Raw genomic sequence first — 18,248 nt, forward strand, 5'->3', positions numbered from 1 at the left:
TTGTTTTTTAAGCAAAACTAGTTTGCAGAAAGCATGCAGTCTTTATCTGAAGTCTGCTAAATATGTAGGGCTATCAAATGGTGTTGTGATTGTAGTATACAATGCTCAGGGGTTGGGAGAGGCAATTTGTCTTCCTCCGCCCCAGATATTTGACATAATCTCTCAAATACAGTCTGGTGGGTGGGAACTGTCCACAGTAGCACCGCTCTGGGGCTTGGGGCATTCTGCATGTGCAGGGTTAACAGCCAGAAGGACTCCCCAGGTTCTGTACTCAGTGCTTCGGCCTTGTTTGTTGGTACAGTGCTGGTGACATCAGGAGCTGTGTGGGAGAACAGTCCTTGCTAGCAGCAGTGTTGAAGCTTCGTCTCTTCGCCTACAGCAGATACTAAGCAGGTTTCAGAGCTGAGATGTAAGACCTTTCTTCAGACACTTGTCATTGAGCAAAGATCACTGGTTCCTCTGGAGAGGCGCCTGCTCTTTGGAGGTGAAAAGTGGCTAAGGGGTTGTAGGATGTTACTTGGAAACTTAAACTGCATCTGAAATACCAGGAACTTCTCAATGTCTGGTGGCTGGCTGGCAACTTGAGACAGAAGTTTGTCCTCTTGTCTGGTTGTAGCAGTGGGAAGAGGACTTGGGTCGAGCGATAAAATGGGCTGATAGTGGGGAAAAGCTTGTTGAAGACTTGTAAGGAGACTTTTTGAAAAGACCTCCTTTGCTTTTGAGTGTGTCAAGCAAAGGCTTAGTATGAAAACAACATTTTCCACAGATACCTGGATGAAAATTAATTTAGGGAAGAGGTACAGAAGTTTCTTTCAGACATTCAGTGGATTGGATGCGGCTTCTCAGCTTTTGACTGCATTGCAGATTGGGATTTTCTGGTCAGCTTCTTCAGCTATAAAAATCACTTGAACTGAATTGTTGCTCCCCTGTAGGTACTGAAAGATAAGCTATTAATTTTTGATAGAGCCTTAGGTATTTCTGGATGTGATACTGTTCTATCTTTACAACTCTTAGTGAATCAGTGAAAGATGAAGCTGTTGGAAGCAATGATGATGATAATATAAGCAAAGGTTTTGGCAATTTCCCTTATTAATGCACACTTAAAACATTGTGGTAAATGTACCATGGCATAAACTGTTACATTATTAAATATTTTCATTAATGGTTTTGACTTAAAAGGTACGAGTGCGGTAGCAAAATCTGCTGATGACGCACCATAGGAGCATTATCAATACAACAGAACTCTTATACAGGAAAAACAGAATAGGTTTGAGGTTTTCAGCAGTAGGAATTGGAGGAAATTTAATAAAGTGCAGTGTCACGCACCTAAGAACATATAGTAGTTGTTGCCACAAACTCATCGGTTGGTCTGTTATTCCACTGATACTGCAGAGATTCTCAGGCTACTCACGTAAGGCCTGCAAGATGTGGCTTGGAAATGTATGGCTGTGCTGACTATTTAAAGTCACTATATGGGTATCTTCAAGTGGGGAAAACCTCTGCAATTAATTATTAAACTTGTATCACCCGTGATTAAAACCACTGAAAAACTGAACGTCCTCCTAGGATGCAGAAATCCAGGATACTTCCCGTAATGATAAAATATTTGACTTGTACAGTTTCATAATCACTCTTTTTTTTTTCCATCCAGGTTAGCCAGTTCAGACAGCTCTATTCCAAAGTGATCAACGATAAGCATGATGATGTTATGGCAAAGTTTGGAGCAATCCTGGCACAAGGCATTCTGGATGCAGGTAATTCCCCCAAATATCTAAAGCTGTCAAAATTTCTTACGCTTGCTAGACTATAGAATGTTTTTAATAGCTATAATAGGAAATTTCATTTGGGAGATCAAGTGCTGGATTTATGCCTGTCATGTAACAGCAGCAAGAAATCCCTGATTTCAAGTAATATTATTTAATTAAAGAAATAAACCCTGCTTTATAGTTCCACCTTGTATCAGCGTGCTCCAGTTAAAATAGACCAGTCTAGTCATTGCAGTTGGTCATTTGTCCAGAAGTCTCAACAAATATGATTTTTTTGCTCGGTTTTGTTGTCCTGAGTGGTGATTTATAGCATTTTAGATTGCTTCTTTATTTTTCTAAGGTCCAGAAATTTGGACACCTTGTGGTATCCTGTGTTTTTATTTTGAGATTTCTATCAAAATCTGAAATGACCAGCTAAAAAAAAAAAAAGGCATTAAATATGTTTTTAATAACCAAGCTTTTTCTTCTTCCTTGATGATTAGGAGGAGTGTTACATAATGAGGGAAGCAAATTTAACTGTATTAGTGCTACTTCAGAAGAACCAGTTAGTCACACGGAGTCACACTACCTTTTTCTAGCGTAGCGAACGTTTCATGAATGTTAATGACTAATGTTGAGCCCGGGGTAGGATCCCATGAAGGGTGTAAGCATTTCATAAGGGCTGAATTGCAGGGCCTATTAAGGAAGGTTTCTGTAAGCAAAGAGGGCAGACAATGTTTTGTTTTGAATTTTTCCTTCTGCTGGAGTTAAGACATGTGAAGCGCTATGTGTCAATAGTACCTCCTTTCCAAGTTTCCAGTGCTGTCCCATGCATCCAAACAGTTTGTCCCAACTGGTCTCTTGTGCTGTGATCTCCTCTGGACACAGAGTTCCTTGTCCTTATTCCTTGTGGTAGGTAGTAACAATCTGCTTTTCCCAGTACTCTCGAGGTCAAGGTTAATGCTGAAATCACATCAGCAAAGGAGTCTAACATATTTGTCTCAGTGGCATGGCTTAAGCACAACACCATGCTCCAAGCCCTGTTGTTACAGCGTCTGTATGAAATTACTACATTTTCAACCCGTGTGGTTGGGGGATTAAAACAAAGGGCTGCGTTTGCCTTTCTGCGTGGAAGCGTGCTTCCAGAGCTCCATTCCTGGTGGGCATATGGCAGTCAGGCTGCTCCATGCTAGGAGGAGCTTTGGTGAACCAGGGCTAGTCAGAGAAGGAAGCAACAGGAATCACCAACAGGAATCACCTCCTTGGTCTTTCACCTTGTGTCCCAGGTACCTCTCCCAGAGCTGAGACTTACCAGTACTCTTGGCACAAGCTTGTTCCAATAATTTTTGTCATTCACATTCTCATAATATGTTGCTGGGAAGCTGTTTCAGCTGGCTCAGAAAGATTTTTTTCTTAGCTGTACAAACCTGTTTTACACTCCTAACTCTAAGATTAACACATAACAATGCAGCTAAAACCGTATTTGTTTCATGTGTCGCTCATGTATTGTACGATGATTTGGGAACCATAAATACCCAGTTTTAGTAAACTACATGTGAATTTGTGCCAACATCTTGGCGCTTTATTTCTAGCTGTGCTGCTGGGGGAAGGCTGTGACCTACCCTTTCTTAACCTGTTGCCATTTACATTAGAGCCTCTTAAAAGAAAAGTCTTTTTTTATCTCTCTCATACAACTACAAGTCTTATCTGAAACAATGAGCTATAGAATTTAATTATCACTACCAGGAAAAAAAGGTTCTTTGTGTCACCTGCCATAGTCTATTGAGTTTGTATTTTTCTTTCATGGGGGAAGTAGAAAAGTATAATTCTCTTCCACTGGCAGGCTTTGATTAAAAGTGCAAGATTTCCGGTGGGCAACTGGAAAATGATGCATTGGAGGTGGATTTTGTGCTCAGAGAATGAAGCAGTCGTCAGACTGCTGGTTTCATGGAAGGAGGGGAGGGTACCTTGGGAGCACTGAAGTGGAAATGAAAAATTTCGTCATTGTCTAATTGTTAGGCCCAAGCAGCTACTTTTTTACTTATTTTTTACTTAAAATAAGAAAAACGTAGACACTCTAAATTTAGATTTTTTATTTTTCCGCCCCAAACATCTGAACTTTTATAATGCTCCTCCTCATGTACAGACTTGCTCTTTTGTTCCAGGCTGACGACTCCCTTTCTGTTCTTTGCAAAATGAAAATGCCTTCTTTTCTGGAATATGTATCTGTAAATATGAGCTATAAGAGGGATGTGGTGATTTAGTTAGACATCAGCACTTGACCTACTTGAAAACTGTTTTGCCCTCTGGGCTCTAGGTATTTTCTCTGATTCTTAATGCAACGTTTCTCAATCAATGAGAAGAAAGGGAGTAATATTCAGCAAGTAAATATTTATGTATTACATCTGGAAAACTGTCCCTGTATTTAGGAAAAGTCTGGGTGGGGTTAGCTATGCGGTGGGTTTGGGACAGGCTGTAGCCTTGGGCAGTGCAGGCTGAACTGAAGCAGCTGTTGACAGCCTGGAGGTAGACGTACTGGATTCTCCCCAGTTTCGTAGTCAACTGTAGTGAGTGATGGAAAAGGAAATCTTTCAAATTACAGAGGAAGGGGTTTCCCACACTGCTTTCCCTCCAAATATGTGTCTCATGTGATATGTTGTATTTTGGCTCTTAAAGACTTAAGTACAACAAATAAACTTCTTTGGTGAACATGCTCTGCCCTCACACACGTTGAATTCAGTGTTAGTGTTTCCAACATTTCTCCTGGTTGTCCCTGTTTACAGGCTTTTAATGTAAAGTTGGGCATAACTTTATGGTAGGTAACTTGGTAGGTAAGGAAGAAAAACATTCTGTGTTAGGTAAGAGCTACGGTGTGGTTCATTGCGAATGTGAATCAAGATCAATGTGATTTCAGCACATGCTGAAAGCCCCTCTGCTAGGGTTTGGCTGGGTCATGGATTTTGACTTTCCTGTGCTGCCACTAACAGCTCAGATCACCTTCATTCATTATGTAGATGAAACAACTTGTAAATCTTTCCTGGTACAGAAGGAAGTGATAGGATATTGTTTGAAGGTAGAATGTAGCTTAGGCCAAGGCTGGAAACTGATTTCCTAGGTCTCCAAAGCATGTGATGAGTGCTGTGCTAGTGTGCTGCCCTGAGCTGTGCTGCCAGAGTATTACTATCAAGGTGTGTATACTATCAGAAAACTTGCCAAAGGACCTAAGTTCATAGAGTTGAGTGATGGATGTTACAAAAGTGGCACCATAATCACAAGCTGTGAATGAGTTCATCAATGTATATAGATCATCAGCATCTACTTGTTGCGCTCCCTCTCCTTGTTAACATTAAGGTTAAGGCAGCAAATCCTCATAGCCTTCAGAACAGCCCCTTTAATTCTGGCAAACCTTGCCACAACAGCAACGTGAACTCTGGAAGCTTGCTGTTACAGGAGCCCTGAAAATCTCGTGTTTTGTTGGTTTGGTTTTGAGGTAATCGTGTCACAGCTTACATTCATCTAGCTAAAGATTTGGAACGTGTTCCCTTCCAGGCTGCCAGGGCTGCTGCTTAATCGTGAAGATATATCACAGTTGTGCAATGTCAGCCGTCTCCACCTTTCCTGCTCCACGCAAAGCCCTGGGAATGAGGGTGGGCTGTGCGTGGACGTAAAACAGCAGAGAGCAGCAGCATGACAGCATCCTTGGAATACAAAATCTGTTACTCATCCAGGAAATTCCAGAGATTTGATAATATAATTCTGAAGGTTAAAAATAAATTTGAAAAATAAAATTCCAAAAGTTTGATAAAGTATAGCTAAGCTGCTTGTGCAATGTTCACTGGGCTGCTTTACCCAGAATATCTGTGGATTACTGACCTGGCCCTTATATAGCGATGCGGTGAAGAGAAGTTCAAAGTAAAGATTGAGGAGATCAGGCATTCAAATGTGCAATGTTTGGTATGTTTAAGGATAGCACAAGACCTCAGGTACTCCCTTGTTAATGCTATTGCAAATTCAAATGCAAGTATGAGAGCGGTACCAGAGGGAATTAATGAGAAGCACGGCAGACCTGGCAGTGGGAAAAGCAGAGACTGTATCGTTGCCTCTCTTCAAAAAGGCATCTGGAAGGAGTTCTCTAGTCAAACCGCAGGAGAAGTATTGCCTCCACAAAAGGAACAGCAGGGAGATAGTATGTATGCGGGGTATAGTATAGGACATCAAAATCCTCATTCTTCCACTGCCTTTCCTGGGACTAGCTCTGACGAGTACCTAAAACGAGATTACTGCTTCGTTCAGGGCTTTCATTAGTTGTGGGAGCAAAAATTATTTTTGATTTCTTTAAAACGCAGACAGCCCAATTGCTGCCTGGCCCCGCTACAGACAGCTGCTTATGCATGGCAGAGGAATGCTCCTCCAGTTTGGGATTTGCAGCTCTGAAGTGCCCTGAGTTTGGACAGAATGGGTGTTTGTATTTTAACCAAGTTAACCTCCCTGCACCTGGTCATGTCAGCGGTAATGAACTTGCCTGGTGCCCTCTTCAACTCAATTCACTGTGTTCATCAGAAGGCTGAAGATCAGATTAACACTTTCTCACTCTGTCTGCAAGCCCAATCTTTCAATTTGGTTTCTAGCTGGATGTTTCTGCACTACATCAACATATGGAGTTGTTTTGGTCTCTGCTTTGCAAGTACAAACCTAAGACTTGGGTTGTCTGGCAGAGATTTAATTTTGTTGCAAAGACTGCAGGAGCTTGTCTCTTTGCTGCATAGATTGATCACCTCCAGAAGCAACTTCTGAAGTTGCTGCTGTTTACATTTTTTTCTTCTGAGATGGTGTAGGATAAAAATGCAGGCGTATTTCTTCTGAATAATAGGCAGTTCAGCGAGGCAGTTGGAGAGAAACGTTTATGTATAAGTGCTTTATGTGCACTGCTTTCTTTGTGATTCTTGCCTTGTGGCTCATTGATACGCTATGTATTGAAATTGGTTATAGCTAAGGTCTGCATTTTTGTTCCATCTCTCCCCGTCTTCTGATCTGTACTCCTGTTTTAAATGTCTCCTGGCAAAATGAGCATAGAAGGGCTGTATTCACTGATTGTGTACGGTTAGCATCTAGCAGATATATGGAGCTAGACAGAGGCTGTTACACTGCTCATGAGTTTTGCTGTGAAAGGTGAGAACAGAGGAGAAAACTGACAGTGTTGTGGTCTGGCTTGCGCTTGTATCCCCCTTGACAGCATCTGTTTTAAAGATGCATCACTCAGAAATCCTTGTGGAGTTACCCAATTATTCATTAATTCATTTGTGATGTCATTTTTTATTCCTTGCAGGGGGGCATAATGTAACTATTTCGCTGCAGTCAAGGACGGGGCACACTCACATGCCTTCCGTGGTGGGAGTTCTGGTCTTCACCCAGTTCTGGTTCTGGTTCCCCCTGTCTCACTTCTTGTCACTGGCTTTCACCCCAACCTGTGTCATCGGCCTTAACAAGGATCTTAAGGTATGTAATGAGTGGAGGAAAAAAGGCATTGATAGCTCCCTGGGAGACTTGAGTGGCCTGGGAGAGACATGCCTGCTTGCATTTGTTGGTTTTCTTTGAGTGTCTCCAGCTTGTATGCACCAGAAATGGTGCTAACTGGAAGAAGTCTGAAAAGCAAACTTTGTCTCCTTTATTTCAAAGTAACTTAGGAAGAATGGAATTCTATTCATTATGTGTGGGCAGAGACCACCCTGCTATCACTCCAAAGGATCAAAATTAGTTTTTTTGTTTTTTTTTTTTTAAAAAAAGGCGTTCTTAAGCTACCCTCAAATGAATCCTGATATTCTCCCCTAGGAGAGCTAGCAGTGGGAAAAGGGAATTTGTTTCAATTTCTGAGAGAGTAAAGATTAAACCACTGTCCTGGGTACTGCACTTGCCTTGCACTTTTGTTCTTCCAGCCGATCAGTTGTGGTATGGCCACATAGCTGTATGCCATGCTGGGTCTCCTGTGCTGAAGAGCTGAGCTAGTAACAGCCACAAAAAAGCTTCTGAATGTGTATCCCCCTCCTGTCACTGCTGCAGGGTCATTCTGTGATGCACAGAGCATTTATAGGGCTGTGCTGGTCTTCAGAAGCCCTCTGTGGTATGGAGCCAGCTTGCAGGATTGCAGACCTTAGACCAAAAGCTTATGGCTGTAGGGTGCACTTCTCCACCTGTCTTGGGTTTAGCATTGAGTCAGTCTATACGCAGCTCAGAATTACTGCTCTGTTTGAAGAAAGGCTTGCATTAAAATGCCATTTCTTTCCTCTCGGTCCTGAATACGTCAAACAAATTGCATTGCAGCTTTGTCAGTGCACCTCCCTGGAGGTGATAGGCTCAGCGCCTTTTTGACTGCACTGCCATTTTGTCTCCTCTCTCCATCCCTTAGAGTTTCCAGCAAGCCCAAATGGCTGTGGATGAGATTGTTAGAACTTGGCTTGAATACTCAAGCCAGCTGGGAGCTGGATGTATGTCATGGGCGGCACCACACCCACCTTGCTTCCTCAGAGCAGTCCCTTGTCTCTTTTTTGCTCCATGATGTGTTGTGAAGGAAGAGATATGAGAAATTAATTCAGCCTAAGAATTCGGATGGGCTGTCAAAAGGTGCTTTCTGGCCTTGCTTATATAGACAAGTGTAAGACAATATGTGAAATTGGTTACCCACCCCCAAAACGTACTGTCCTTTTGCAAGAGCTGAACGTCAGGCAGCGCTTGGTTGGCCTAGCATGCATTGACAGATCTCCACTTAGATCTTAAACCAATTTTGTGTTAATAAGAGCAGGCACAGCAACAACATTAAAACCACAAAAGCATTGAAACAATGAAAACAAAGCATGGTGTGAATAGCATAGAGTGTATGGAGAAGGCTAGGAGAGCTTGCCAGAGTCAGATTATAGAATAATTAAATAACATTGTTCTAGTTGAACCGTTGCCACTGATAACAGTTTCTCTGCTTCCGGAGGGGGAGAAGGGGAAGCTTGTATTCTTTAGAGAATCTGTGTTTGTCTCTGCTGGAAGGAAAATGAAGCTAAAGTAATTATTCTGCTGTGGACTTTTTCCTCTGCTTTTCTTGTTTCTAACAATTTTTTTTAACTGTTTGTCTTAGATGCCAAAAGTCCAATACAAGTCCAACTGTAAGCCGTCCACATTTGCCTACCCCCCACCTCTGGAGGTTCCAAAGGAGAAGGAGAAAGAAAAGGTATTTGGGCTAGCTTTCCATGTGGTAAAGACCACCCCATTCTCCCTCCTAGGATAAACATTGACTTTGGTGGCACTAACAGGGTATTTGAAGAACAGGAGAAAAATTGGCAGGCACTATTGTCCCTGAAGGAGAATTCTAGCTATTTTTTCCTGCTGAGCCTGGGACTGTTGCTGATCATGGCATAGAGCTGCTGTGCTACTGAGTCACTGGAACTGCCCTTATCTGCAGTGATCAAGCAGAAGCACTGATTAAAACTTTTTTTCCATGCCCTACTGACACATAAGTGTGTCGTCTTTGTGCAGCACCTAGAACAACAGTGTCCTTGTTTGTGGCTTGGGCCCCAAAGTGCTGCTGCAGTACAAACTCTGAGAGTGTTAGGTTGGACAGATCTTAGAGTTCCATGTGGAAGGACAGAACTGTACCTGGTCTCAGGGTAGTGGGACCATGTGCTAGAATGTGAGTTACCAGGCCCATGGATTGCCAAAAGGTAAGTGGGGAGTGGAGAACATGTAGGTGTAGAAAGGGAACAGATTAAATCAGATGACCAGCAGACAAGAGTGGAAGTGATTTGTCTCTGTCCTGGTTTCAGTTAGGACAGTTATTTTTCCTCCTAGTAGCTGGTAGGGTGCTATGTTTTGGATTGGGATGAGAAGAGTGCTGATAACATGCTGATGTTTTAATTGCTGCAGAGCACTGCTTATACTAAGCCAAGGACTTTTCAGCTTCTCACTCTGTCCTGCCAGCGGGCAGCCTGGGGGTGCAGCAAGAGCTGGGAGGGGACAGACCCAGGACAGCTGACCCAGACTGACCAAAGGGGTATTCCATACCATCTGACGTCATGCTGAACAATATATAGGGGTGGCTAGCCGGGGTGGGGGGGCCGGCTGCTCAGGGTTGGGCTGGGCATCGGTCAGCGGGTGGTGAGCAATTGCATTGTGCATCACTTGTTTGTACATATTATTATTATTATCATTATTATTTTCTATCTTAATAAACTGTCTTTATCTCAACTCACAGGCTTCACTTTCCCGTTTCTCTCCCCCATCCCAGAGAGGGAGGGGGGAGGGTGAGCGAACGGCTGTGTGGTGTTTAGCTGCCAGCCGGGTTAAACCACAACAGTCTCCTGGCATAAGATGGTAAAAGCTGCTGAGCAGACCACAGCAGCAGGCAAAGCAGCCCGTAGGGAGCAATTGCAGCAGTGGAGACCTCAGGCATGTCATGCTGATGAATGACGTTGTGTGAAAATTGTAAAACATTTTATCAGAATTGAATGATGGGCAGGAAATCAGTGCCACCAAGGAACCCAGAAATGAACCCTTAACAAAAGGCAAAGTTTACTGCTCATAGCTGCATTCTCACCTTTGGAGTGGGATGTGAATTGGATAAATCTGTTTTTGTTTTAAACTTCCCTGGCCAAAATTAAAACATGCCACGAGGCCGCATTCAGCCTAGAAAGCCTCACCAGCAGCGTGACAAATGCAGTTGCTCCCTGTTCCTCTGAGGAAGCTACTGTCTTGTAGAGGCAGCTGCTGTGGATAGAGAGAGATGTGCTTGCTGGAAGCAGGGAGACATACTGAATTCTTGTACTGAGCGTTGCTTCTGGGTACTTTGTGGCTCAGGAGTGCCAAAGCTTCATGTGGTCTCCTTCATAGGGTTTTTTGTGCATCTGCTTCTTTAGGTCAGTGAAAGAGAGCTGTCTGATTAGGATAGTGGAACAGCTTTTCAAGAGAATCTATAGACATGTTTCTTTACCATAGAGACTCTAGCAACAGATTTTTTCCAATAACAAAAATTCCATTCTTTGCTCTGTTAAATAAAAATCTCTTGTAGAGACCCAAACAGTAATTATTAATCTCTGAACTAGGAAATTCATCCTTCTGTGTGACTGTACCCAGTCTGTATTCATGGCATATTTTGTCCCATCTGTACCATTTATTTGCTTTGGTGGTGGTGTATTTGTCTGTTAAACAGAGCAGTGCATAGGCAGAGGAATTGATCTCGCTGACAGCTGCACTGAGAACTAACCTAACACTGGTTTCCCTTTGTTCCCCTGCCTGGGGAGTTGAAGCACTGCGTAGTGTTGCAGTCGTACTGAATGCCTGCCTCCTCTGACATATCCAGGTTTCCACTGCTGTGCTGTCCATCACTGCGAAAGCCAAGAAGAAGGAAAAGGAGAAGGAGAAAGAGAAGAAGGAAGAGGAAAAGATGGAAGTGGTGGGTGTAAACACTGAAACTAAAATGTCCTCTTCCCCCAGCCCTATAAATGTGAAAGGTGTGTCATGAAAGCTGGCGCCCACTTAACGCTGTACCCAACACTGTGACCCAGATAATGAATTATTGGTGGTTGCTGTAATTTGGAAAATACATAGCAGCTAACATTCTAGATGTACTTTGACAAAGAACCCTTCCTTTTGTGCTCACATAACAGATGCAAATATGCCAAGAGTATCTGTAAGCTGAAAATGTGTTATGCTGACCAGCTCAGTAGAAACTTTTCTAATTCCAGTTTAACATCTCCGTGAGTAAAGCAACATGGTCAGGGAGGTTTAAGAAGAAACACACAAATGGTATGCGAAGGGAGCATGTCATAAGATCAAAGGTGTATGTGTACAGTAACTATGTAGGCATACTTAAGTATTGGCCATGTTGTAGGCACTGAACCTTCTGCAGTTGGTTCAGAAAATGAATCACCTCGGGTTCAAGGTAGAATCTCTGTTGTTGTTTTTTTGTTCCTTTATCAATGTTTCTTTGTCATCAAACCATCAAACACTGCCTTTTCTTTGAATTATTCCTGCAGCACTATTGACTAAGCAAAATGTGCTGAACAGGTGAATGTTTCTTCCAAAATCTTTACAACCTATAGTTAAGTAAAGGTGTTGAGAGGAAGCAGTGTATTGGAAGGGACTCATGTGTTGAGCTAAGGGATTCACATGTTGTGTCTGTGTACGCTCTAGCTGTCTGAAAAGTTTTCTTGGCTGAATCAAGCAGAAGAACGAGGATGGGAAAAAGGGAGCTTGCTGCCACCTGCTGTGTTTTAGTTCAGTGTTTTCCTATTGTCTAAATGTTTTAGAGGTATAATTGCTTTCCTGTTTTTCTCATATGCCTATTAAGTGACTAGTAATCCATAGCTTCCAAGTGATCTGCACAGCAGCGAACAGTCGCTGGGACAGAGATATTCCTGTCTGCTGTTACAGGACATACCGTGCATTTCGTGGTGTTTCTGATCATTTCCTATTGGTTGTTTCCATCTTTTTTGCAGTATTTTTTTTTGCAGCACGCAGATGTCCCTGAGCAAGAGGGAAAATATGGTCCACATTCTTCTTAAGTATATAAATGATGCTGTCTTTTTTTTCCTTCTGAGCGTTTGCCTCCAGCTGCTGAGTCAGTGGTAAAGGAGCAACTAACTGCAATTCCCTAGGGAGTCGCTGGAGTTGAGTCATTTTGGTTGAGCTGCTGTCACTACCGGTAGCGTGAAATGCTAGTGATGGTTTTATAGCAGCGAAAAGACAAGGGTGGTTTGGGGCAATCTTTATGTGCTTAGTAATGATACTAAAGAATTTTAAGCTGTGAATAAAAGTGGAGAGTGAGTTTAAGAGGAAATATTAGAAAGGGAAGCCAGAGGTAAAACCATTCTACTACCACATCTTGTTGAACTTGCTTTGACCTGCAGTCAAGAGTGAGGCATTGCCTTTGTGAGAGTACTTAGATCCACGCTGACATTGCCGATGCCAGCTCATAGATACATCTTAGCTTGTTCCTCAGATGGTGAATGGCTTCTCAACATGCTCTGGAATTGCTCCCTGTGTGAAGAGTAATTATGAAAGGGTTAGAGACTACCATTAAAACAATGTTGATTTCCTTTTCCCCTCTCCACAGGATGAAACTGAAAAGAAGGATGAAAAAGAAAAGAAGAAAGAACCCGAACCCAACTTCCAGCTTCTGGACAACCCAGCAAGGGTCATGCCTGCTCAGCTCAAAGTTCTCACTATGACAGAGAGCTGTCGGTATCAGCCTTTCAAACCAGTAAGTGTCACATTACTAGTTTGTGTGCTTGACTGAGCATTCCCTGTGCTGGGCTTATATATAAGGACCCTGAAGCTCTATGTGTACATGAGAATGCCACTCACATGTTTTGCATCACTCTAATTTGTTTCAGAGACTTGCAACTTCGCTGTTGTCATATTTACTTTTTAATATCCCTCTCCTCAAATGATTGCGTGCAGTTCCAGCTGGGGGAAAACCAGAGCTGCCACAACCCTTTTTGCCATGTTGATGCTGCTTTATCTTTTTCTTCTACGTATGACACATGCTGTAACCTGGAAACTAGTTAGGCACTCTGTGTTAATGACATTGCTGGGGACATAGAGACTGACACATGGTATTTCCAATGAGCTGAAAAGTTGAACAGGCTCATTGTCAAAGCAGTAAAATAAATACATGGTGACGATGACCCATCATGTGCTGGGGCATTATTATTCTGCAGTGGGGGTTACTTATGTAGTTGTGAGTTATTTCATTAAACAGATTTCATATTTGGTTGCACCTGACTTTAGAGAAGTGCCTTCATCTCCTGTTAACACAGAGAAGAGAATGTGGCTGTCAAATGGAGAACGAAGAAGACCTTTTAGCATTAGCCCAGGGGATAACTAACTTTTCTGTGAGATGCTTCAATATTGCAAATATAAGATTTTTCCTGGCCTCTAAATCTCCTGAATCAAATTCTAGCTTTTATGTTTGTCCAATAAATAACACCCTCTACATCCCCCTCTTGCAGTATCGTGCATGGGAAAAACGTGTTCAGAAATAGGTGTTTTTTTTTTTGTACTGGGAAAACAGTTGTTTCTAGTAAGCGGATTTCCTGGAATTCCATCAGCATATTGGAATCCTCTTTGCATCATCCCTGTTTGAGACATCTCTTTTAGCAAATCTGTGTAAGGATCTTTCGGTTTCTAACCTCTAAAAAGAAGAGGCAGCCCAACTGGTATTTGGTTTGGGAAGATCTGCTGTGTAGTCCAGTCAGCGTCCACTCACGCAGCTGAAACATGGTTATTTGAAACTGCTTGCTGCTGTTTCACTTTTAAAAGAAGCAGAGTCCTAGTACAGAGCTGTTTAGTGAAGGGAGTACAGTTTCCTCCCTTAACTCTCCTCAAAAAATTGGTTTTGAAGAGAACAGAGCAGTGCACTTTTTGCTGGAAGTAGGGTGTGTAACCAAGGAGAGTCTTGAAATGGAGCTGTTTTGGAGCTTTGCTCTACTTTGGGAAATGCCAGAATAAAAGGCCTCTTTGAGATGCTTGTTTATAGCCTGCAGTCCTCGTGTGGTTGACACACTGATCCCAGCCAGGCATGACACAGCACTGCCTCTTCGCACCTCATGTTTCACTCCTTGAGACGCAGGGATTTACTTTAGCCTGCCAGGATGTTTGGTTGTGACCTTTGTAATTAATTCCACTTTGTTTTACGAGGTTCTGCTAATAGGATTCCTCAGTTAGTGGAAGCTGGTGATCAGATTAGTCTCTGTTTCAGATAGCCTCCTGGGAGGTGGCTACGGAGAGAAGCTTCACTAGGCTTTTTTTGCCCTGAAAGGATGAGCCTTATAAAGCTATTATGGTTCAATTAGTTTTTATGTGGAAAGTGCCAGACTGGGACTGTGGTAACGCTGTGAATCCAGATGCCATTTTCTATCAAACTGAGGCTTAGATAATCGTAATATAGAAAGTAGTCTGGATAGGCTCTGTCTGTTCCATCTCCTTATCAGGCAGGGATCTGTGTGGGTGTCAGATGCTTTGCATTCTGAAACTTCCCCTTTTTCTGGGAAAGTCATACCTTTGGCATCGAGCCAGTCAGCAGAAAATCAGCAGATAGGTGCTGTTCCTGGCTGGAAATGTTGGTGTGAAGGCCACCATTGAGGAATCTTTGCTATGACTCCTTCATCTACGAGCAGTCAGGAGAAAGGAACTGCTTTTTGTTTCTTTTCCTAGATAGCACCGAATAATTCTTGAAGGGCTTTGCTTACTCCTTTCTCCTTGCAGAGGTGTGCACGTGAATGGCTGGTGCCTCCACTAAGACTTTCAGAAGTCTGTGAGCATTTGGCCCAGATATTCAGTGAGCTTGTAATGCAGGGTGCAAACAAATAAGGAAGTGTAAATTGCCATTACAATTGAATTACCATTTGTCCTACTTCTCATGCACCTGATTTTGTCCCTGCCTGCACAGGCTTTCAGTTTGATGTAATTTGTAGCTACGTTCTAAAGGCCCTTTTCTCCCTTCGGCTTATGAGGAACCTAAGGTGTCTAGGGTAACATTGTGGCCATAAGCTCTCCACCACAAGGCAGCAAGCTGCTTCTAACACTCACTGCACTTGTCTTGCAGCTTTCCATCGGGGGCATCATCATTCTGAAGGACACCAGTGAGGATATGGAGGAGCTGGTTGAACCTGTGGCAGCTCACGGTCCGAAGATAGAGGAAGAGGAGCAGGAACCTGAACCACCAGAGCCCTTTGAGTACATTGATGACTAAGACCTGAGGTACAATCTAGTGTGCAGTCACCTTCATTAATCCCAGTGAAGCAAAAGCCTCTGTGGATCAAATGAGGCTGTTACCAGCATCTGACATTCTTGTTTTAGCTCTTTGCTTCTGCATCAGATTCAGAAACACGTGCTCTGTACTGATTTTGAAGCGTTGAGTAGCAGTAGAAGGGGAAGCCCGTGGTTCTGGATGAGGCCTGACCCAGTCATACTGGATCTAGTCTCTTAATCGCACAGGCTTGGCTACTTTTGAATAGAGCCCTGCTGGGCAGAGCTAGAGCAGTGTGTAGGGTCACAGGCAACAGCTGAGCTGGGAATAGTCAGCTCATGAAGGACGGTCCCAGAGGAGCAAGTGGTTTATGTAAGAAAGCTGTCATCTACTTGACCTCCGTGTGGCAGGATTGGTCAAAAAAGAATTACTCTGCTCTCTCGGGTTGCCTTGTATTCCCAGCAGTTCTTAGCAGAATTTAGAGACAATTCAGTCATGGGCTCTATGGAGGGCTCAGAGAACATTACAAGGATCTTTGTAGAACTGTTCCAGGCAACAAATATTGCAGTTCTCAGGTTCCTCGGTTAATGTGTCTGAACTGATGTGCAAGTTTCTCACTGAGAGGCAGAAATCCAGTTGCTTTATTTCCAAATATGGGCTGGCATGTCCCAGTGCTCCCAAGAGCAAAGATTATGCACTTGAATTGGTGGATGGGCAGGAGAACAAACTCCCTGCTAAAAACTGTAAATGTTGCGTCAGTGGCAGGCTCGGGTGAATGTGTGGAGCCAATCACAAGAAGCCTTAGTTAAATGTTTGCTTTTCTGGTCTCTCTCTCCCCATCCTCCAGGATCATGTCCTCTAAAGAAGACACTATGCTTGATATCGGAAAGACAGACATGAAGACCTTCCTATCGAGATCTGCTGTTCAGTGCATGCAGCCCCAATTTGTGCTGAGCTAAAGCTGATAGTCCGTGTTTTATGGGTGAAGAACAGATATATGCTATTTAGTGTACTCTTTCACAAAACCTTGTTTTCAAATAAATATATTAAAAATTCTTGACAGAAAACTTGATGCTTCTGGGGAAAAGAGGAAAGCCTAGCAATGTCCTCTTGTATTCATCCCAGACCTTAGAAATTAGACCCAAGTCATGCACGTTCTTCCAGCAGAGCTGAACTGACCCTATTCCTCTGTAGGATCTGTGCCTCTCTCTACTTTCTATAGCACACACTTAGGCTGACCTAAGCTAGTTTGTAGTCACTAACTACAGTCTGACCCAGCCACAGAACTTAGGATACAGAAACAGCAGCTCTCTACCTGCCACCATCTGTCTAGGTAAGGTCTGCTTCCAAATTACCTCTCTGATACTGACTTTACACTGATCTTCCCCCTTGCTCATCCTGGTATTCCTGTCTCAGTGTGGGGCCGGCAGAAGGGCTGTGGATGTTAGTGGTGGAGAAATGGAGGCATGTTTCTCTCTGTTTCACAGAATCCCTTTTTTGTGGGCTTTCACCAAATATGAGCATAATAGCTGATGTTAGCAGGCAGCTAGAAATACATTGCAGACCTAGATGGGGTGAATCCAGACACGCAAGCCTCATTAGCCAAGGGGGAATTTGCAGTCAGGGGTATGGAATGAGCAGCAGTCAAAAGGAAAGAACGTAGCTCAAGCGTTCACTGTTGGCCCAGCCAGGCCCTCACCTGTTGGGCTGTAACGCTTCACAGGTTGCATCGCCAGCGAGCCAGGCTGCAGCCCTGCTCAGCAGAAAGCCAACTGCTGGGCTATGCTGCATTGCTTGGAACGGCATTTAAATGGAACGAGGGTTTTATTACATGGATGTGGGAATATCTTGCTCCATGTGAACATACCACAAGCTCATGTGCATCAGTAATAACGGAAGACAAATCTTGCATGTAGCGCCCGGGAGTTTCTCTGGAAGATGGTTTATTTTGGTGGATGTTACTGTAGCGATCAAATAGTCCGCCTTTGTTCTCTGCAGAGCTTAAGCAGTACAGAGCAGAGGTATGGGACTGAAAGCCAATTTTGAGTCCTAGGCTTCAATCAAAGTCCCTAAAGTTGAAATGTCTCAGTAGGGTTGCTGGCCAGAGCTCACAGTTTTCATTGTGATCCAGATGTATTCTCCCATGCAGCAGAGCTGAGGATGAACCTGAAACGACTACAGACATCATTACAGTGAGTAAAACTTGGAAACAGGTAATCAATGCTCCAGTCCCATGGTTATTAGATGTAAGACCCAGGTATTGTGGTGCAAGAAGCAGAAGCTGGACAAATAAAATTTTTGTGAGTCTCTCCACTACTTAAATTACTTCCCGTTGAGTGAGTACATGTAACCTGTATTGCTGCGTGTTCTGCTGATGCCAACCAGGGTGGTATTCGTGTTTTTTAAGTAAATTGTTAGTAATGCCTCATGCCACTTAAAAAATACTGCGGAGGGGAGGACAAAGGGAATTAAAAGAAAAAAATATATATATTTGAGGTCATTCAACAACCTGCTGGATAGGCAGGTATTGATGGGAGATCTCAAGTGCATGTAGAAATGCAGGGAAAAGCTGGCTTAGAAAGACCTGAAGTCTTATACTGAGGCCTTGGCCATGGTGTGAACAGACACAGTGTTTTTGCTGAGTCTTAAATAGTTTTATGTTTTCCAGGGTAGCCAATATATTCCTTGTGCTTGCTACAGGTTTGGTTCCCAGTGTGGCTGTGTAAATCTGCACACACGCAGCAGTTCCCACTGAGCCGTGCAATGCCTGGGGC

General features: G+C 43.3%; 1 protein-coding gene across 1 annotated transcript in view; it reads left to right on the forward strand.

Annotated features, from left to right (window-relative positions):
- The window catches only part of PSMD1 (proteasome 26S subunit, non-ATPase 1), a 72,313-nt gene extending 55,777 nt beyond the window's left edge, over positions 1-16,536 (forward strand). The window contains exons 19-25 of the mRNA XM_035334434.1: positions 1,652-1,754; positions 7,072-7,241; positions 8,866-8,958; positions 11,083-11,175; positions 12,838-12,984; positions 15,331-15,485; positions 16,322-16,536. Coding sequence (XP_035190325.1) covers positions 1,652-1,754; positions 7,072-7,241; positions 8,866-8,958; positions 11,083-11,175; positions 12,838-12,984; positions 15,331-15,477 — 753 coding nt within the window. The 3' untranslated portion in view covers positions 15,478-15,485; positions 16,322-16,536. The remainder of the gene's footprint in view (positions 1-1,651; positions 1,755-7,071; positions 7,242-8,865; positions 8,959-11,082; positions 11,176-12,837; positions 12,985-15,330; positions 15,486-16,321) is intronic.
- The last annotated feature ends 1,712 nt before the right edge of the window (positions 16,537-18,248 follow it).

Source organism: Oxyura jamaicensis, chromosome 9 (genome assembly GCF_011077185.1).
Source record: "Oxyura jamaicensis isolate SHBP4307 breed ruddy duck chromosome 9, BPBGC_Ojam_1.0, whole genome shotgun sequence".
NCBI lineage: Eukaryota > Metazoa > Chordata > Aves > Anseriformes > Anatidae > Oxyura > Oxyura jamaicensis.